The sequence below is a fragment of the Pomacea canaliculata genome, linkage group LG1 (genome assembly GCF_003073045.1).
Source record: "Pomacea canaliculata isolate SZHN2017 linkage group LG1, ASM307304v1, whole genome shotgun sequence".
Classification (NCBI taxonomy): Eukaryota; Metazoa; Mollusca; class Gastropoda; order Architaenioglossa; family Ampullariidae; genus Pomacea; species Pomacea canaliculata.
Window position 1 is genome coordinate 18013052 of NC_037590.1, and position 22288 is coordinate 18035339.

General features: G+C 40.3%; 2 protein-coding genes and 1 pseudogene across 2 annotated transcripts; 2 read left to right on the top strand and 1 right to left on the bottom strand.

Moving 5' to 3' along the window:
* Nucleotides 1–9619, top strand: LOC112553694 (annotated as a pseudogene).
* A 4-nt stretch (nt 9620–9623) lies between these two features.
* LOC112553684 lies at nt 9624–14222 on the bottom strand. The gene is made up of 5 exons (XM_025221071.1): nt 13780–14222; nt 11659–11815; nt 10917–11017; nt 10502–10588; nt 9624–9789 (listed from the first exon to the last, which is right to left on the bottom strand). Exons 1-5 carry the CDS (start codon nt 13820–13822, stop codon nt 9638–9640), a joined length of 540 nt encoding a protein of 179 aa, XP_025076856.1. The 5' UTR covers nt 13823–14222; the 3' UTR covers nt 9624–9637.
* Nucleotides 14223–15628: 1406 nt separating this feature from the next.
* Nucleotides 15629–18769, top strand: LOC112572506. Its single transcript, XM_025252220.1, has 5 exons — nt 15629–15874; nt 16350–16820; nt 17217–17317; nt 17541–17618; nt 17958–18769. Exons 2-5 carry the CDS (start codon nt 16459–16461, stop codon nt 18086–18088), a joined length of 672 nt encoding a protein of 223 aa, XP_025108005.1. The 5' UTR covers nt 15629–15874; nt 16350–16458; the 3' UTR covers nt 18089–18769.
* The last annotated feature ends 3519 nt before the right edge of the window (nt 18770–22288 follow it).

Here is a 22288-nt window from a genome sequence, read left to right on the forward strand (position 1 = left end):
CTGCACCTAATGCCGTGTGCAACACTTAAGCTGCTCCTGATCTCGTTTCGTAATCTCAGGTCTCGTCTAGGCCACGAGGAACTTAATCTGCTCTCTCGGTGTCAAAGATTTCGGGTGCTCTAAGGATCTCCGGATGCTTCATATGTTCTAAACAGAAACCAAGCGGAACACAGGGGCTGGCAGTCTTTTTTAACAATGGCCGTGAGTATTTGGGGTATCTTGATGGTTATTTTTTTGTTTTGTATACACGTGACACTGATACTTGTACTAATTCTCCATCTGATAAAGCGACAAAGTTTAGAGGCTTCATCCGTTACAGTTACCAGTAGATTCGATTCTTTATCTGTCTAAGGGAAACTAAGTGCATTTAATTTCGTTTAGCAGTTAATGAAGAAATACAAATATCCAAAATGCATTCTTTATAATTATTATCTTTGGCTTTACAAAAGGTTTAAATGGCTGAGCTCAAGGGTGTATATACACGAATAGCTCACGCCCAGAGACACAGCTATGACACTTTGCATATCAGCTGCTTAAAGCAGCTAAAGATCTCTGACCCCAAAACAGTGGATGGCCGAATTAATGGACGAGTGAAAAAGAGCAAAAAGAATCTTTTAGAAATTTGATACTACTTAGAACAAGAATAGAAATGTAAATAAATATGTTCTTTATGTCCCTTTTCCCATTTCCCGTGACAGCTTGCATTTTTATACGACTGTTGATCTACTGCTCCCTGAAATAACAGTAAACAGTGGTGTCTTGTTTATTGCACTTGTAATTCACTAAAGGATAAAAGGATCCAGTGGGGGAGGCAAATCGAGTTTATCCTGACGCTGGTGGGTTACGCTGTTGGCCTGGGCAACGTCTGGCGCTTTCCTTACCTGTGCTACAAAAATGGAGGAGGTATGGCATTCCAAACATTTTTTTGCAAAGTTCTAGAATTTGCAGACTGACACACAGTACGAAGACATGTAAGGAGAGAGCGAGAGAGACAAGAGGAAACTAACGAAAAAGGCTAAAAGATGGAAAACAAAGAGAGTAAGAGAGAGAAAGAAATATTTATTTAAGAGTAATCACAATAAGAAAAGGTTATGCTTTTTACATCTAGAAAGTTGACCAAAGAAACTCTGAAACATTATACAGGGAGAGGGGGAGTGAGAAAGAGTGAGATTAATTGGCCCAGGTCCTACTTCCTTCGCAATCGTGAGTTTCTGTGTCGACTGGGATCAAAAGATTACGATTACAGCAAGAGAGGAGGTTGGTTTTCTCTCAAACAGGCAGAAGTCCTATACAGAACCCAGAAGGGATAGTCCCAGAATCAAAACATCGCAGGTTGCGACTATGATTTTCCTACGCATTTGTGCAAACCGTCTCTTCATTCACCCTTTTAATGGGTGTAATCAAAATGGAATACTTGCAATAGTGCAGCTGGTGACTGCTTTTGAAGCTGCTTAAAACCAACGGTTGAAATGTGAACACTGCAACTTTGATTCTTACATCTTTCTTTTGGTGGTAATTACCTATATATAATTTGCATTTCAGGTTGATACATATATATATAATCGTGTGCCTATTTCTCTAGCTCTCTTTTTCTTGTTCCTTGTCTCCTCTCTTTGTGCTGATGTGTGTGTCCCTATAACATTTAAGTTTCTTATTTACTGTGATGCAATATTATATATTTTCCAAAATTCTTTGGAAATGTGTTTATGTGTATTGTTTACTGTTTAACTTACTGGGTACTGATATAGAGATTCATGTGAATATATCCCTATAACATTTAAGTTTCTTAACAACTGTGATGCAATATTATGTAATTTCCAATTCTTGTCAACCTTGACTGCACGCCGACTGTTCTGCCAAATCAAATGATTGTCTTGTTGAAGAAAAAATAATCAGTAGTCGGTTAACCCCTCCCTGCACAGCAACGATAAACAAGAAGCTATTTTCACAATATATGAAGATTGTCACCTTTTACTACCTGCTGTATAAACGTGTCTTGCTGCACCAAGTCTTTGTCCTGAGCATTCATGCTAAATACTCCTCCTATCAAAGTCTGCGTGTCAATAAGACCCTAAGATAAATTTATCCAGGATCCTTTTTAGATAAAAATGTCAGTTTGTACGCTCAGGTCATAGACAACTGTCAAACAGGCAAGTCTACCTAGAAAAAAAATATGGGAAAAAAGGAAGAGGTGAAAAATTGTATTAGTTCTGACATATGCCTTGGAAATTGTCACATTTTATGAACTACACAACTGAATGCGTATTTCTTACCCTCTTCTTAAAACTCTCACCCTCACCCACCCCCATTGCTAAAGGTTTTTTCTGTGATCTACAGGCGCCTTCCTTATTCCTTACACTATTAGCCTCATCTTACTGGGAATTCCTCTGTTCGCCTTGGAGCTCTCCTTCGGTCAGTTTGGCCAGAAAGGTCCACTGAGTATCTGGGACGTCAACCCTCTGGCCAAGGGCAAGTAGCGGCTCGTTCATTGTTTGCATTATATTTACTGACTTGTTAAACCTCTTTAATTGGCACACAGAAGAGAGAGCGGAGAATCAGTAGACTTTACATGCAATTTTTTTCTCAAGTGCGAAAAAGTGACTGAGCCTGTACAAAGACCAGACACATCAGATCGAGAGAGTAGAGTGGCATAAACTCGGTGCGGATATAGATAATACCAAGGTATCGGCAAGGACTGGCGGTTAAGTGTGTAAACATGTATGTGGTACACAGATGAGGTGAAGTGAATAACGACTCAAAACTACTCACCGCTATAATAAGCCTTACTGAAATCACAACACAGCCATTTACCACTTCAGATGTCATATAAACCGGATGAACAGATTGACACTTACCTCCTGATTTTAAAATCAAAGTAGAGAAGGAAGTAAGAAAGTGAGCAAAAATCATACAACGTTGACAGTTTACGGCAAATATGAAAATACAGAAGGACATTCCAGATAGTGATAGTATCATCAAAAGAATTCCAATATTGCAGGTAGCAGGCGGAGCCAGATATGGTCTATCCATAAGTTTTATATCACCTATCAAGAACTTTAAATAACTATGCAACGCATAGGAAGCAAAATTGAAGAGAAGACTAATAGAAATAAACAATTTTTTTTTTGCTGTTCACGTTTGTAGGTCTAGGGTTCGCCTCTACAGCTGTCTCTGGTATTCTGATGATCTACTACAGCGTCGTCATCGCATGGGGCCTTCGCTATCTCATCGCCTCGCTGACCGACCACCTGCCCTGGATAGACTGCAAGAGCTGCGACTGTCTCCTGTATTCGCAGAATCTAACGGAGATAGAGAAAAATTTTTTATGGACAATAACTCCTTCGGACTGAACTGCAGTAAGTGGACACTTGTGAACGTACCGCTGGAGCAATTACTAACCAATTCCTCTTTTTTATCTCTTTGTGTGTGTCCGTGTGAGAGAAAGACAGGGCACCCATGATGAACTTTACAATTCTGTTCTCATCTTTACTAGGCTTGCCAGTTATGATGTGAGCGGAAACAATCACTTGGATTCTTTGGTCATTAAAAGTATTTTGAGGACAATTTTTGTCTCTGTAGTTAGGTGTAGCTGTTTTTCCCAAACAGAAGTGTAGGTAACCTTTTTCGTTTAATTACAGCCGGGGTCAAACTGCCCGATGACCCGATATCTCCAAGTGAAGTCTATTTTAGGTGAGTGTACATTAATCTTGCTGATGTTCTGCTATGATAGACTAGTTTCTAGTTTTATTCTATGGAAATGATACGCTAGACCCCAAGCAGAAACATTATGCTCGGAGAAGACTGCATTTTGTAGATTATTTTATTGCGCGAAGGTGGGTCCATTATCTATATATTTATGCTCGCGTATGAACGAGAGAAAGAAAGAGAAGGATAAAGAATACTTTGTTCTGAACGTTACTCTTTTCATTTGATCAGAGACGACATCTTGAGTCGGACAAGTGGTATTGACGAAGGTGGGACTGTGCAGTGGCAGCTTCTGTTGTGTAACCTGGCCTGCTTCGCCATTGTGTTTGCTGTGCTCTACAAGGGGATCCAGTCCCTTGGAAAGGTCAGACCAGACGTCAAGAGACAGCATTGCCATCTTGCTAGACAGTTTTTATATATCTGTTGTTTGTCTGACTGACTGTTCGTGCAAGACTTCAGGAACATAAACAGTATTTCTATGTGGGAATCGAAGCATACCAACAGTTTTTAACTTGACATTTCGCTTCACTGTCCTCAGTTACAATTATGCGCTTCGTATATTTATTACCTCCCCGTATTATTGCGTTGCAGGTGTTTGTACGTTCCATGTTGGGTGTAACGCATGCAATGTACGTCACATACTCATTCCGTTGCAGGTGGTGTATTTCACGTCACTGTTTCCCTACGTGTTGCTGACCATCCTGCTCGTCAGAGTCGCCATGCTGGACGGCGCGCACGAAGGCGTCAAATACTATCTGACGCCTCGATGGGATCGTCTGAGTGACGCTGGGGTAGGCATTGTTGTTTTGGTTACATCTTTCTGACCTTATAGAGACACATCCTTTAGTGTTACTGACATCTGATGCTTGGGTATCCCATAATTTAATGACACCCTGTTGATGTCTGATACTTTTGGAACGTCGTAGTACCGACGGTGACATGATTGTAAAAAGAGTACAATACTACTGTTAGATACACTTGCTAATATCTTTTTAACAGGTTTGGAGTGATGCAGCTGTTCAAATCTTCTTCTCTCTCAGCTGTTGTAGCGGTGGTCTCATTGCTATGGCCAGCTACAATAATTTCAAGAATAATGTCATCAGGTGAGCTTCACTCATCCTTTATTTCTAACTCATGACACTTATTCTGCCTGTCTGTCGTGTCTTTTAGTCTGTCTATATACTATACTCATTCTGTTTGCTGGGAGCACATTCCATTTATCTTCTGTTAAATATTTTTTTATGGAGTCTTTGATTCCATTTTGTTATAACTGTAGCTAGAACAGATACTTTCTCTTTTAACAGGGACGCCATCATGGTGCCAATCATCAACTGCTTGACAAGTTTCTATGCGGGTTTTGTGGTCTTCTCAACCCTGGGCTACATGGCACATGTTAAACAAACTGACGTAGGCAGTGTCACACAGGGAGGTGAGCCTGTCATTTGTTATGTGTATAGTTCCTTTTTAATGTTTTTTCTTCCAAAGCTAATGAAGACAAACTTTATTGTAATTATCACTTCCTTTTGCTGCTTAATTAATGTTAATAGTGACTATACAATTACTTTTAATATGGAAACAATCATATTTTTTATACTTTACCCTAAGATTCCTTTGTGGATCTTTGTAAGACCTGTTGTACGTTGATGGATCCGAAGATTATAAAAGCCACAAGAACTTGTTTCTGGCAGAACATCGTGGATTTTTAGAAATCTGTTTCCCTTCTACCAAAGTTCTGTTTGTTGTCTTTTTCTTTCCAGGTCCTGGTCTCGCTTTCATCGTGTACCCAGAAGCTATTGGACAAATGCCTGTGTCTCCTCTGTGGGCCATTTTATTTTTATCATGCTGTGCATGCTGGGGTTTAGCTCTCAGGTAATGCTCGTCACGTGTACCGGGTAGATTCAGTAACAGAATGTTGTTCAATACACGCTAACAATGAACAGGTTCTCAAACATGATAAACTGATATCCTATTGATAAAGATTCAATAGGTTTCTTCGTACCCTGTTCAAAATGTTTAAGTGAACAATGTATCCTGCTGATAGTTTCAAAAAAAAAAAAAACAACCACGCAAACAAACAAACAAACAAACAAACAAACAAACAAACAAACAAACAAACAAACAAACAAACAAACAAAAACCCCAACTAAATGTAGCCTGCATTTAAGGCTTTTTGCTGTTGAAACTATGTGGTAAATGTAAATAATGTTTTCACTGCAGTTTTCGAATGTGGAGACGGTGATCACGTCCTTCATTGACGAGTACCCGAAGTTTCTCTGCAATCGTCGCCGTATTCTGCTGTTTAGGATCTTTGTGTGCGCAGGCGCATTTGTACTGGGCATACCTCTAGTTACTCAAGTAGGAACCCGTACAGACACAAAATAATATAGACACACACGTTAAAATACATGAACAGTACCATAAATACGCACAGCATATACATATCATACATATGTATGTACATATATGTGTAAAAATAGTGTTAATATTTCTGTGTCTGTCTGTGTGTGTGAGCGCGCAATTAAATTAAAAACATAGTACATACTTGGAAAGATAAAAGAATAGCTGCAGAAAATAATATTGTGGGTGTGTGGTTGTTTTATGTGGTCATGTAGTTTATACATTGCATATAGACAGGAATACAAATCGATGAGAAAATTTTTCAAAAATCTAATCATATTACCTGTCTAAACTTTTTATGGTGTCATTCAAGTTTTTTGCTTCTTTGACCGTCATTTGTCTCGCCATGCTTGCAGAGCGGCTTCTATCTTCTGGACCTTGTAGACTCGGCTTTGCTGGGGTTTCCGATGCTGACTGTGGGGCTGATGGAGTTTATGGTGCTAGTCGTTTTGTACGGTGAGTCAAATTCAAGTCTTGTACTTACAGTTTGTAACAAATGCTTCTCTTACCAAACCAGAAAGAAAACTGTACCTACTCTGGTGTGCTATCTTTCGCACACGTGTGAGAATGGAGCAATAGGGAAAAGATATATGCAAGGACAAATGAAAATTTCTTCCTTGGCATGCTCGATTTTCTTCAACCTCGTTAATTGTCAGACTCGGACTAAACTTTCTGCTTTACAGGCTACAAGAATTTTGCAGAAGACGTCCGGTGCATGGTAGGGAGAGAACCTTTTCTCTATTTCAAGGCTTGCTGGATGGTTATTGCCCCTGTCCTTCTAACGGTATGTACCTCAAAGCCGTTCATCTATAGCTTTTTTTCATTTTTTCCCTAAAAGGTTTGAGAGAATCTGAATGAACGGTATTTGTGAAGTTTTGAAAGAAGCATCATACGTAACTGATTCAGTCTTGCACCATATTTCCATTGAAACCTTCACTTCCAGCATTTAAACGCCTACCGGAGTACATTTTTTCTCAGTGTGGTTTAGTAGAAACAGTCGAATCCAAAGCCCCAGGAGGCCGGTATAATGTGTGTGTGTGTCCGTCCCATCTCTCCATCTCTGTCTGATCTATAAACCCTTATTAACCAGGTTACATAAAAGTTAGGTAACTTAGGGCTAGGTCAGTAGGTCAATCGGAAGGATAGGAGTTTCTTTGAATGTGGGTGTTTTATAAGCGGTACAAAGAAAATGGGAAAAAAGACAAAACTATATGTCCCAACATCCTGTGTCTGACTTGAAAAAAGATCAATGCACAAAAAATTCTTGCGCCATCAAGGTTACAGCCACGTGATGGTATGCCCCAACATGGCAACATGAAGATGACTACTTCTGTAGACAGTGCACGAAGTGTCTTGCAAAGGTTACAAATTCTAAAAGTTACACTCTTAATTTTTAATGAATGAATAATAATATCATAAAAACTTAACAAATCACTGGGGAAAGATCCAGTAAAATCTTTAAACTTTCAAACCTCATCCTTTCTTTCTGCCTGACACGGTTACACACACAGTTCCACAAAAGATTTTCTGTCTTCCAAACTTAGATTCGTTAATAAATGAGAAGATAACATCAGACTACACAATCGTTAATCTTGTATCCTGATCTGTGTACAGGCGCTGATCATCTTCAAAGCCTTCCAGTTCACGCCGCAAACCCCTGACTGGGCGAATCTCTTGTACTGGCTTATCGTCATCTTCCCAATTGCTCTAATTGTACTCTGGGGCTGTCACCACATTTGTAAAAATTCAAAGGTATGTTACCTGTCCTGTTTGTATTCTTTGGGAAACATCTAGTAGACAAAGATGTCGAGTAGTCCTTTATTGGTGTGTTCTTTATGTTGTTTGTAGTATTGGTGTGTTCTTTTACCTTACAGGACTATGAAATAGGTGACATAGAGGATTATTAGAAAATAATCCTTTGTTATGTTCATTGTTAAGTATCTTTTCTTTTAAAAAATGTCTCAGAAGATATCTTGACTCAATAATAATAAGCATTTCTGTATCATATTCCTTTCTGTCTGATGAGGAAGCTCATTATGTTTAAAAATACTTTGAAAACACAGACACACACGCGCGTGTGTACGCTAGGGAGTTTAAGAAAGAAATCTTCATTGTCTTCTTTAAGAATTCCACAATTTGCAGTTGTAAGAAAGAAAATGTAATATGTAGTTCCCTGTGTTTTTTTCTGTCTAGATGACACAGGCAACCCCAGCTTGGTTTGCGCGTAGAGAAACGGGTAGAAAACTCGAAATATCAATCGAAGTATCGAACGAGATGTCCCCTGACATGCTAGAAAATGGCAAAGGTGACGACACCACGGCAATGACCACGCACGTCAACAGTTACGACGACCACTCCTCCATCAAAACTGACCACGTCTACATAAACAATGCCTTCGACTCCAACATTGGCCTTACGAAAATGTAAGCAAGCAGCAGATTTTACACCTCGTGAAGAACATTTCGTCAACATCTCGTCAACTTTCCGACACTGTATGAGATGCATGTTCCTGATACCGATGTAGATGCAGCCTGGCACTGAACAGACTATATCATTCTGTACTGACATCATCATGCATTGTCAACAAAAAGGATGCTGTAGCTGACAATGAAGATGACAGAGAAACCGTTGACAGGATGGAAATGAAGATCACATATATATGGTGTGTGTGGATGTGGGTGTGGGTATGTTTACTTATATATATATATGTATAAATGTGTGCATGTGTATATTTGTGTGTGTTTACGTGCGTGGGAGTTTCCTTTGATGTTTATTCTCTCTCTCTCACACACGGAGAGAAGAAGTTTTTATTTGTGCGTGCACACTTTCGCGTGTGTCAGAATCAAGAGGAGGATAAGTGAATGGAAAAGTTAATGAGACGCCGCAAAAAAGGGAAGAAGATGAATCTACACTTTTCTGTTAAACAAAGTGACAGAAATTGCAACACTTCTCGGCTGCTTCAAAATTCTGATTCTTGAGGAAGGCCGGATGTGAAAAAAGGGAGTTTGCAAACTTCTCAAAATTTCTTCCACGACCCTTTTTCCTTATTAAAATTAAGTGTGCGCTCATACATTACCCGCAAAAGTCAGAGATTATTAATTCCCAAAGGGAGAAAACTTCTGATTGAAGATAAAAATGTTACGTGTTCATAGTATTATTACTGAGTGTTCACAACAATCCATCTGGGCGTTCAGTCATATTTTTTGTTCATAGCAAAATTTTTAACGAGTTCACAATCATATTTAGCCCTGGCAGAGATTGAGAAGGACTAGTGTGTGAGGCACATGATCACTAAGTTGACCCATGAACTCCAAATGCCGAAAATTTGTGTACATTTACAATATTTGCACTTGATCATGTAGATGCTTTTTTGTATACTGTATAGAAAGGAAGTTGCTTGCTGGAAGCATAAACTTCTAACAATACGCTTACTGCATGCGCGCACACACACTTTCATCCCCGAACAAACACACAAATAAACCTGTTTCCACATGCCATTAAAATGTAATAATGATAACAAAAACCATTTTATGTTTTAATGTCCATTGTATTTTTTTTTTAGATTTCCTGTTTTTTGGGGGGCTCGTCCTAAGAGCGTCTTTAAAGTGTATGGAGACAATACTGGAGAAGACAGGCTTTTATGTGAAAGTGTGTTCTGATCATCCTGATGCCCCATTGCCTTGTCAGCTAAGAAACAAAGGAAGGCATTATAATTTCTTTGATGATGAAAGCAGACAAAACTGTACAATTTCAATCCATCACACACACAACACAGAGGAGAGAATACAATATACTGCGCTTATAAGCAGATAGAAAATTTAGGGACGATTAATGCCAAAGTGTTGAAGTAGCAAGTCACAAAGTCTTAGAATTCATCTGAGTGTTAATTTTTGATAACCTCTGTTAAGTCCTTTTTTTTATTCCATCCTCTCTCTTTCTCGCCTCAATTATTTATGCGTAAGAGTATACATAGATGTATGTGCTTCTATGTGTGCTTTTGACTATAGCTGCTTGTAGTATATGCACAAGACATGTTAATTAAAACTAAACTCATCACTCATCATTTCCTTCCAAGCCAAAGAAGTCAAAAAAAGACATTGCTACTTCAAAATTTCCGAAATTCAATAAAAAAATTGAGCATACCTGAGCCATTTTGAAACTAGAAGCTTAAAAATAATTCTTTTTGTAAGAAAACCTCTAACGCAATAAGACGATAACAATGAGGATATTGAGGATGTAGTTAAGCTACGGATGAAAGCAGCTCAGCAATCTTCTGTTTCCGGTTTGCTGGTCTCCCTATCTGTATGTTGCGAGCTGATTGGTTTAGCATTTGACTAAAATAGAAAACATTTTGAGCTTGAATAATTAAGTATTAAGGACAGTACGTTGATAAACTTACATTTTGAGATGAGAGTGATGGGGGTTTCCTTAATATTATAACATGTCGCCTCCAAGTCCGCGTAAATGCAGTGGAACTGGTGTTGATCTGAAAACAAGGATGATGATTATAACAGCATCAACAACAAGGATTGATGAAAAAACAAACAAATATAGTTAATATTTGATAAACAACGATAACCTTCCAGACCGGACATTACTTTTGCTCTGAGACAGTGGAAGAACATACACAATGAGGTGGACATGAGCGTGTGAGCTCTCTCAGACACATACACAAGCCTCAATACAAACATTTACACACACACACACACGTGCTTTCATTTTCTCCATTTTCTCTCTCACAAACACATTCACTCACAAGCCACACTCACATAAATTATTTCTCTCATTCATACACACACTACTATTTCTACTACCTAGTAAGAAATCGAGAGTTCCTCTCATGCCATCCCAGCAGGCATTGGTAAGCCGAGTTTTCTCCAGATTGTTAATGCACGTGACAGCTTGCCGCGCAGCCCTATTCATGGTAATGAAAACATATTTAATAATATCAAAAAACTTTGTTATTTCCAATACCAATTTTCAATCACGATCTTCAAAATATATTACACTCATCCCCCTCCGCCCAAAAAAGTTATCTTTAGGTTAAGAGACAAACTGAACTCAGTCGGTCACGGACCAGTTCAAACTTGTCAATAAACAATTTTAAAACATTTAGGCTTTCTTTCTTGTGTTAAGAGAAATCAATGAACATAATAGCTAATCAATTATCTTAATCAATTTTAATAAGAAAGGTACTATCTGGACAATAAAATGAAAACTATTGTCAGACAGAGAGTGGCAATAAGGTGGCAATCAGGGAGAAATGTTAAGTGTGAAAGTATTTGTTGAAAAATTTGTGAAGGTTGCAAGTGACTGAGCTTACACCTTTAGAGAATATCCGTTACATAACTTCCTTTCTTTTTATTGCCTTCCTTCATCAATTTTCTCCCAGTAGGATATACCAGCATATCCGTGTATCCTACTGGGAGAAAATTGATGAAGGAAGGCAATGAAAAGAAAGGAAGTCCCCTAATATTAATCTAGTATACTACTGCTAATAGGGATACTAGGGTAAGGTTGCAGGGCGGGTACAAGGTGGGGTAACGGGGTACATACTGGCACTGGATGTTTTGTCGCAGGCAGGTCTGTGATGCACGCATAACGGGGAGGAACTTGAGGTGAGCCACTCCAAACGGAAGCAGACACGAGTTGAACAGGTAGGACTGCTCTGATTTGTTGCAGGCAGGAGGCACTGCTGCAGATTCTGCTGAGGCTGCAAACACGCACGTACACACAAGCACACACAGAGACATGCACATACATAAAACATACAGACAACAAGTAGGCACACACACACAAAATATATCAGTGGGCATCAGTGTTGAAAAAAATGTAATAAGCTTGTAGAACTAGTTAGCAATCCATTTAAGTAGAAAGTGGTCAAAAAGAAATATTATTATTAAATAGATTACAAAGCTATCCATGTAATGAAGGGGCTTTAAGTTCGTACACTGTTTGCCTCCCCTGGCTCACAGGAGGCGCCATCTCGGCAACTGGTGCCAAGCTGAGTAGTAAAGATTCCTTACAAAGATCTTTAATAACATTAGTTAGTACGACTTTGTATATTTAAAAAGCAACAGTGAACACGTTTCTATCAGTATGTGCATCACATATTTCGAAGAGCCGGACAACCAAGATGGCGTGTGATGTCGACGTCCACTTGTCTTCATAAAGGTAGTTGTTTGTTTGGCCTGGCGTGAAGTTCACTTGCTCCACAGTGGCGCTGATGTCAGTCCCAGACGTAGAGAGGAGTTAAAAATTTCCCTGACACCATCAAATGACACTGAGCAAGACAAAGAACCTGCTAGTCGGGGCTCGGTCACGCACGTGATGGGGTGTGATATATTTAAGTGCCTAAATAGGCAGGCACGAGAAGAGAGCGAGCGAGAGAAATGGCAAAAGAGAATGTTAGAGAGGTTCAGTTAGTAATCGCAGTCACATAATATTTTAAAATATCTAAACTTCGAGTTGGATGTATGGTGTTTTCTTGTATATTTAAGTAACTTGTTTCAAAACTATAACTCAGAAATGCATTTATAAAGTGCAGTCTTCGAAAGTTAAGACGGTGAATGAGATATAGACCTATTCACCGTCTTTGGTTTTCCATGATATCAACGACTGTTACTTTTTGCCTCAGAGTTTTTTGTTCATTCACTCATGTAATTCCTTCTCGGGACTAGTAGCTTCAACACTTTTGTAGCTTACCATTTGGAGGACAACGAATTAAAAAACCTTGTCCTCTCTTTTTTAAATCTCATTTTAATTTTAATTCATAATCATATATTTATATATAAGATAATTTGTTTTTTTTCAATATGAATTGCTCTACCACTCCATCATTGCTCGCCGCGGTGAGCGGCCGGCGAGAGAAGAGCGATGACTTACGTCTAAAATTTTGCTCCTAAACATTCGTACGACATAGGGGGGAATGGGTGTTTTACGCCGTGCCAGCAGCTGAGGCTATATTACGGCAAGGCAGCCAGCCCTGTAAACAGATGTCACGTGCAAAGAAAGAACAGCGTGCCCGAGACGAGAAATGAACTCAGGGCAGCCAACTTTCACTGTATTGGTGACAGGCGCTAACTGTTGCGCCACCGAACCGCCTACTTGTGTTGGTGGGGGGCACGAGGGATGCTATGACGACTGAACAACTGTGTACGAACTTATTTACATTGATGCATGCTTAGTGACCAGATTTATGCAACAGTGACTTGCAGATTCTTACTAGTATGCGAATGAGAGCTAAGTTGAAAAGAAGGCTAACGAGAGCAAGAAAAAGTACTAAAAAGCACGAGCAAAAGGGGAAAAACACAAAAAAAAAACCCCAAAAGAAATAAAGCAACACACAACACCACCAAAAAAGTGCAAGAAGACCAAGAAGACATTAGTGTTCATCAACTTTCCACTGAGACCATGCAGCGTGAAATGTTAGACTGATCAGATATGGGGTTAGCTGAAGACCGTCAACTTTCCAAAGGTCCATAAAGTCCCACAGTAGTGGGAAAACACTTTTGGACTTTGCTCTAATCCCTCGAATGTTCGCTCCAAAACCATTGGTTTTCTGTGACCTTCATACACAGCTAGCTTAGACACTTTGGTCAAACGTTCGACGACATTTTCCGGGTAAAAAGGGTCTTAACATGCATCCATCCAAGCAGCAATAGATGAGGCACTCACCCCAGAAGGTAGACAAGAAGAACAACACCGTGCAGGCTTTCATGGTGGCTGCCTCAAGTTTTGGTTTTTCACAGACTCAAGTCAGGTTTCGATAAAAACTGTTGAGCCAGTCTGCCTTAAGGCCGATAAATACTTATAGTAGGGGTGATAGGATATTCCGAGAAGGCGAATGATGAGTCAGGCGTAGTTCTCAAGAAAACTCTCGAAGACAAGAAAAGAAGGGAGTACAGGACGTCGTTTGTCTTCGAGTTGCCCGCAGGCGTCTACACATCCTTCTTACACTTAAGCTCCGCGTGACGACGGTGAATAAATTTCGGTTTCTTGTGATCACGTGGCTTTATTTAATGTGTCCACTTTCTTCCTTTTGGTTGCTATTACATTTTATGTTTTGTGCTTGTCGTTTTTTTCTTCCCATCTATAACTCACGACCCATCAACATCAGTGCTAGCCCTGTCGCAATGTGTCTCCCTTTCTCTCTTTCTGCCTGTCTGTTTTCAGTTCCACTTTAACCTCTACCGTCTTATGCTTTATCACTATCTGATTTTTTTTTTTTTTTTTTTTCGTCTTTACAGAGGCTTCAAATTTATGAAGTTTTCAAAAGTGCACATGCCTATTACATCATAGTTGCTGCTTTTTATATAGCTGGAATTCCGTGGGGAGTACTCATGGAGCGCAGGTAAGTCGTTGTCTCGGGTAAATCAAAGAAGCGCCCAGATTTCTCGGATGCTTGTCTTATCCCTGGGACAGTGGTTATAAAGCAGTGGCAAAGATTCCCTTGGGGTAAGGAACATCAATGTCTCGAGAGTTTGGACAGTCAGGTGTGAAAAACCAAAACGAGAATTTTTTCCTTGATTTCCTCATTTTGTACCCAGGTTAATTATGACTTCTCTTCGTTTTATGAATATGGCCCCAGACAAAAATAAAAACGACCGATTACTAACATAAGTTTTTAATGTTACCTTTTTACTCTTAGAATGTATAATGTACATTAGTGGGGGAAGGGTCGACACAAAGATCCGATCATGGATCGTTGTACTCGGTGACTGGAACACCAAGATCGGCCTACCAGCAATGGGCAAGAACAGCTGGTAAATTTGGCCTGGGCAAAATTAGCCACAAGGGCCTCAGAAGTTTGCACAAAGCGATTGATTCAACTTAGCCAACACCTTACATCCCCGCGAGAGATCGAGGACGGCCACTTGGCATTCACCAGATGAATTGGTCCATGACCATATCGACTTCCTCCTGCTACTCAAACGCTTCAAATCCAGCATCAACAAGACGAGGACATGGCCATGGGCTGACAAAGGCAGAGACCACGACCACAAGCCTGAAGTTGAAGATGAGGATGAAAGGCGCTCAAACACCCTAATTTGCAGAAGCTTCAAGACCCAAATGTTGCAGAAGTCGTCAGGAAGAGATTAAAAAAAAAAAAAAAAAAAAAATGTGCTGCCCTACAGTTTCCTAAACATAACAGGGCGGTAGATAAGCAAGTGCTCTTTTCTTTCTTTCTTTTTTTTTTTTTTTTTTTTTGCTTAATGGTTAATCAAGTGTTTCTAAGACAAGTCGCTACGCGTAATTATGTATTAATTCAAAATAGCTAAGATAGGGACTGGATAAATAAATAAATTCTCGCTTCAAGGAGACTCTATCTAGAATTTTCTTCCCTTTTTAATGCTAAGCCTTTGTCATGCCACGAACATGCATATGGATGGGAGACACTCGCCAGCTCTTCATGAGGACAAAGGCATCCCTTATACTGACAACTTAAACTCTCGTTGCCCACATGTGACAAGTGGGGCTGGGACTAAGTGTCTTTGTTTCTTGGACAGAAAGCGCAAGACAGAGAGCAAGAGAGAGAGAAGCAGGTGTCAGTATATTGTGTTGTAGAAACAATGGAGGAAATTTATAGCGGGCAAGCATATATAACTGTCTCTTAAGTCAGGCCCACCTGTCAGACAATTTTTTTTAGTCGTTGTCTACATCCTCTCTCTGCTTAAAATCCTCGTTGGAGGAGAACGTTTCTTGTCGACCGTTTCCTCGAAAATGGCGGGCTATTTGGGTGTTTTTCTCTTTGCCACTCTTCTAGTGAAAGGCAAGTACACTTTGAGGCTGCTGGGGATGTCGAGTTTAACAGGATGTACCTAGATTTTTGATGCAGATGTGTAGATGGTGCATGCAATGCTAAGATAAGCAGATAATAGCATCTAATACTGTAGAATTCTTGCAGAATGGGAGTAAGCGTGCTATTAATGTTTTAATGTTTAGAAATTAACACAATTTGAGTGAAATTTAGAGCATCGAAAGATGAGTGTTTTGTGTTACATTCATTCCATGATCATTGCTTATTAGACCGGACGCCTTCAAACTGTATGTCCATGCGTAATTGATCATGTTGTGCTGTTTGCGACAACAACAAAAAAATGTTTACTATTATTACTTCGACAGCTACTAATAATTATTCCGTTACTCATTGCAGACGCTTCATTAACAAATCCTTTCTATACATCCATCCTCGGCAGTCTAATATCGCCTTTTTTTTTTCTTTTTTCATGCGGTTTGACCCTCAGTCCATCCTCAGTCTCCGTCCCTCCTGGAAAGTCTCATCAACGATGTGCTAGGCCCGGCCCCTCCAACGCTGGTACAAGCCAGAGCAACATTGATCAGGGGCCCAGCAGCATGGCCCAGGGACCTAGCAGCATGGCCCAGGGACCTAGCAGCATGGCCCAGGGACCTAGCAGCATGGCCCAGGGACCCACCGTCAACGGCGATGCCTTCGCTAGTAACACAGGGCCACAGATGAACAGTCTCAACTCCTTCGGCTCGGGCTCCTCTGGGCAGCAGATTTCAAATTTCGGGTCATCCCAGAGCGGAAGTCAGTCGTTCCTCCTGCAGCAAGCGGGAGTCCGACCTCAGTGCAATAGCACTGAAAGGCAGACGCTGTACAGATCCTGCGCCATGAGCTTCGGAATGGCGCACATGCAATATTTCAGACTCATGGCCAGCCAGCGCAAGTGTCGCCCCGAACTGTTTAGCTGCAAGTAAGAAGTCTGATTATTTGTTTGATCACAGTAAACGTACAGCGAAAGATTTAGATGCTAAACACCATTCTTAAAGCAGGGCTTCTGCTTACGCAAAAAATTGCGTACAGTACGCATTAACAGTTCAGAGGACCCCTTCAATTTTCGTCAATGGGGTCCCCTTCAAATTTGGCCGAAGAACAGGAACCCCTTAAAAATCTGAAGAAGATGTCCTTGGGACCCCAAAGAATTTAGCCTTAGCAGAAGCCCTGGTAAAGCTAAAGCTGGGTAGGTTAGAATGTATTAATAGAGTAGAATGATATCACATGGCCTTTTACTATATTTTGTATATTTAGGCACCCGTACCGACATATTTTAACTCATTAAAATATTAATAATGTGGGCATTTCATGTCAGTCGGGTGGACGAACTGGTCCGGTGTACCAACAGTCAGCCCATCAGGGTCATCAGCAACAGGTGCTGGATGATGATTCGCAATGTTCTCACAAGCTTCTTGCGTGAGTTGACTCAATGATTTTTATTTTGATATAAGTTGATCTGAATAGAGTCTTGCTTACTTTTGTGGAACAGTGTATAAATATCTATATATCGATAAGCACCTCGAACAAGGCAACTTTTTAAGAGACTCTTTATCCTTGGTGATGATTTGAAAAGGTAAAAAGGAACAAGACAAAGAGCCTTATAGATAGAAAACATTTAATGTGTTTTGTTTTTTTCCAGAACAACAAAATGTTCCCTGTAGCTTTGAAGATATTTATAACCAATGCAGCACCAAGTCAGCTGACATCCTACCACTTGGTGAGTAACTACTCACTTCCTCACTACAACCTAACGTGCACTCAGGCAGACAGACAGATAGATGGAGAGAGATTTGGGGAGGAACAAACGATGTGTTGCATGCTTCAATGGCATTCTATGTGCACGCATCTTTGACACGCTTTTTGTTTACTTCATTTTATTTCCAGCTTAACTACCTTCTCTTCTCCAGAAGGGATAAATATAAAAGGGAAACAATTGTGGTCCAATGTACATGTGTGTGTGTTTCTGTGTGTGCGCGCGTGCGTCTTTGCCTATCCGTTTCTCCGTGCTCGACCCTTCTAATTCGCTCATTCGCTGGCCTTCGTCTCTTGTTTACAGAACAGCGTCCCCAGACCGGGCGGGGGATCGACAACAATCCCCTTCCGAACATCATGCCAATCGTCATGAGACACGTCATGCCTATGGTGATGATGATGTCTTCCGGTGGGGGCGGCATGTTCGGTTTCTAACATCTTCAGCTGAAGCAGCAGATCGGCAGCAGCAAAGAGGGACGACAACTGTTTTGAAATTGCCTCAGAACCGAAACTAGGATACTGGCATTTGAGGTTCTACTACCTGCAAACTCACTTCAGTCTACATAGACAGTAACACATGCCTGACGGACTGGGGTTTGGAACTGTGGATTAAACATTTACTCTTCCCTACCCCCTATATAAGTACTCTGTCTTCATGGCTCCTAATGACGAGGTTTTTTTTTTTAAAAAAGCTATTAAGGATGTCAGGCAATTCACATCATGTGTACTGTCTGGTGACGAGAAGTCCAGATAACTATGGCATTAACAAAAGAGTTGCCTCGTGATCATTTTAATTACCTCTAGCATGCATTTAGGTTGTTTTAGGACAAGTCCTAGAAGGGCTTTCATAGTCGAAAGTTAAGAGAGCGTGGATGGGAATAAAATAAGTGCCGGCTATTTCAAAAGAAAACCAAAACGTTCATTACATTCTTTGTTCTCAGCCGGGACTTCCACTTCCTGTGTACTCGTCATAGTCCTGTACAACATATCTACCTTATGCTATAAATTCATCTTCTTATGCATGATAAACAACTGATACAATCAAACACCCTGCAGACCTTGACTTTCCACTTCGAGGCGTTTTGATAAATAAAAACCATGAAGATATATGCAACACCTGGCAAGTCAAGTTTTTGTTTTAATGCGCATGTGCAAGCAGGAGAGTATGTCAGGTCATCGTTCTCTTGTGTGCGTGTGGGTATGTGTGTACGTGCGTGTATGTGTTCGTGTGCGTGTGTGAGCCATTCTTCTTCCTTCATGAGTAATATTAAGACTGTCGTAATAAGTGTTATTCTCAGCTGCAGCAGTGCATAGTTAGCAGACAATACAAAGCCTTTTGTTTCCAGTAAACATGCATATATTATCTAAGGCAGATGTTGTCTGTAGTCTGTTACAAGATGTTAAATCTGGTCTCGCATGCGTTTGTGTCATCCTGTTTTCCCCTCTTGTCAGTTTGAGTCTGTTCGCGAGAGACCGTGTCTTTGTCCTTAGACTTGAGAGATTATAAGATGCGACTGTGAGAAAATTTCACGAAATTTATGTGGTTTGAAAATTATCGTGGCTGCTTTGGTTAGCGCAGATTGGAACACGGTGAGGACTCCGATGTAGTTCAAAGGAAGAAAGGAGGGAGGCACGTATGTGTGTGACAGACAGAAAGACAGACTCCAGCATCATTTTGAGTTTGTACCTACATCCCGGGTCACTTGGAGCTGGTTTCAGCCGGTCGACATCGGTGGCGGACTCTGGTTGAGGCTTATGTGCAACCTGATGCACGAAGAGGAATAGATAGATAGACCTACAGCCCAGTAACAAAAATGGTAAGTGATAAGTACGAGTCTTGCAAATTTAAGTTCCCCCTTTAATCAAACCTGTCCTATCAGAGTATGAAAATTGACATCTAGAAGCCCTCCTGTCTCCGATGTACATGACTTCACTACCTTTGCTGGTGTGTAGACTATGGTTTCCTATGAACTCTTGAAATTAAGAGGCAGCATGGCGATGTAACGGGCAGATTACGCTTTTTTCACTCGAAGGACGTTCGGTGAATTTAAGGTTGCTGCACATCACTGGCTTTGAAAACGCATTTAACGGAATCTTTACTTTCGCAGAAAATTGTACTATCAAAATCGTTTAAGGAGTTGTTTTCGCGGGTTAAATTTATGGCCCCAAAGAGCTCACACATCCGTCTTCATACATCACAGTCATTGAGAACTTCCTTCTAAAAGGAAGTGACACCTTGTCTTATCTGTAACGGCGTATTTTATTAATTACCACGGAGTCGTCACACTATTGCTCTTGTTGAGGACATTCGCTGGCTGGCAAGACGCTGGCGAAATGCTGGCCAGACATTGGACGACAGTGTTGGAGAGCGACTCAGATACTCTGGCCTGCAATGAACTTGTCATCTAACTACAAAACGACCATCAGACTCAGCATCAGAACAATTTCAAGGACCAGTGGGGTGCTTTTTTGTTTTTTAATGATTAAGTAAAGTTCAGATAAAGACACTATTTCCCTTAGTCTGGTTAATTTTTTTTCCGTTTTAGATAATAATATACTCCTGCAAACATCTGATGAACAGAAAGAGGTCAGAATTTTGACAGTGGAAAGGGTGAAGAAGGTTATATCACTGGGCTTTACTTAGGTCTTCATTTTATCCGTTGTGTGGGTATACTGTTCACTCAAAAGTTTAAAAAGTGTACTGATTTTGTCTGTACATTACTTTTCTCTACATTTCTTAATGATTATTAGTCATAAAAAGTTTTTTTTTTCTAAAGCAAAAGTAGAAATAATGCGGGGCTCATTGCAGCCTGCACGATAGTTACACGGGAGGCACGTGGATTACCATTCCAAAGTTTTAGTTGTGACTCCTACATTTCAGGAAACGTTGAAAGCAGATCACCTATTGCTTGACTGATCGTGCTTTAAAAATGGCCAGAGAAGACAGTGTATTACTACTGATGATAATATAATTTGTAAAGCGCGATTCCACATGTTCATTCGAGCTCAGTATGTACGGAAGACAATGAAATAAATCGACAGCCGACTATATCCACATAAACCACATAAACGTCAGAAAGCTGCTGACAGTGACAAAAAAGGGAACTAAGTTCGCGGATGAAGGATGGGTGAGCGGGCTAGCATGCTTGATGGTGCAAGAAGAATCTGACTGGGATGGTAAGGCGTAAGTAGCTCAGAAAGGTATGCTGGTGCAGGGTCATGAAGACAACAGTAGCACACAGTCGCATATATGTTATAAACCCTAATTACACATAACACACATGTTCTGGCATGTGTACCTGGCGTTGCCCAGTTGCTCTATTCTCCTGACAGACTGTTAACGCTCAGCAGGCGAACCTGATAAAAAAAACAGGGGGGAGGGCATTGCTTTCTCTTAAAGTCTCTCTCTCACACATACACACAAATACGGTTATAGTGTGTGGTCTCTGTGCCTGTATCTGTGTGTCGGTGTATATATGAGTTTATGGATGACACGGATGCGACACTAATTGCAAACCCTGATGTCTGACCTCCATTAATTCGGTCAGCATGCAACACGAGGTTAACAAAAACAAATTCTGTACGTCCGGGTCTCGTGTGCTTACCTTTCAAAGAAAAAAACTGCAGTTTTCCACGCAAGTCATGTCTCTCTTTTCACTTCACGTTAACATCTTACTTTAGTTTCTAAGGTTTATCCTCATGCCTACGACTAACGGGAAAGCGGTTAAACGGTCCGTTTACATCGTGGTTATATTTGTCGGCTTGCTGCTCGAGAACAGAATTTAAGGAATGCTACTGAGCTCAGCTTGTACATTAAAAACTATATGTGCTCTGGACACCCTCAGAAATATTTTCAGCCAGGGTTAAATTTGACATTTTTCTTCCTTTTTGTAATAACCGTTGGGAGAATGCTTTGAGTGGAAACTCTAATTACATTATATCTGTCTGCCTGTCTGTCTGCCTGTCTGCCTGCCTGCCTGTCTGTCTGTCTGTCTGTCTTCTATTATAAATATCAGTAGCCACATACCATGACATCTAATTTATAAAGACTAATTTGGATGTTCACTTTTGTGTGTGATGTTCTGTCGTAAATGTTTGGGATTTTTTAATGTCTTCATGTGTACAGATTGTATTTATTCCTACCGTGTCTCCCATCTGTAGCGGCCCAAAAGGCCTATACATGGCCTGGATGAGTCAAATTTATTCGTTTATTCATCTTTGGCGTACATAATTATCCATTTATTTCAGGCACAATCTCCAGGGATGGATCACAACCATGAAGGCATAGAGAAACACACACACTCTCTAAATATATATATATCTCAACGCAATCAATAAAGTCACTAAATCCATCGGCCGTAATGACTCTAGATTATTTTATTCTACAATATCGAGCTTTCACTTTTCTTTGCTGTTAAAACCTCGGCAAGAAGACACGAAGAGATTCATAGAAGACAAAACCATAGGTGTTTCCTGACATGAATCATTGTACATTCTGTGCTATGTATTGATTCCACAAATCAGACCAGAGAATGAAAGCAAACAGAAATGCTGTAAGACCTCGAACTTTTGAGTCGTCGAGGACAACTATTCTTCTTAAAGATCACGTTAGGCAATCACGAAGAAGGGAAAAAA

Excerpts from the sequence above, each read along its gene's own strand:
- LOC112553684 (XM_025221071.1), bottom strand. The coding sequence starts at position 13,822 with ATGAAAGCCTGCACGGTGTTGTTCTTCTTGTCTACCTTCTGGG. Across the intron at positions 11,816-13,779 it reads CTTCTTGTCTACCTTCTGGG|CCTCAGCAGAATCTGCAGCA; the intron begins GTGAGTGCCTCA and ends GCGTGTTTGCAG. Across the intron at positions 10,589-10,916 it reads AACTCTCGATTTCTTACTAG|ATCAACACCAGTTCCACTGC; the intron begins GTAGTAGAAATA and ends CCTTGTTTTCAG.
- LOC112572506 (XM_025252220.1), top strand. The coding sequence starts at position 16,459 with ATGGCCCAGGGACCTAGCAGCATGGCCCAGGGACCTAGCAGCATGGCC. Across the intron at positions 17,318-17,540 it reads TGTTCTCACAAGCTTCTTGC|AACAACAAAATGTTCCCTGT; the intron begins GTGAGTTGACTC and ends GTTTTTTTCCAG. Across the intron at positions 17,619-17,957 it reads AGCTGACATCCTACCACTTG|AACAGCGTCCCCAGACCGGG; the intron begins GTGAGTAACTAC and ends TCTTGTTTACAG.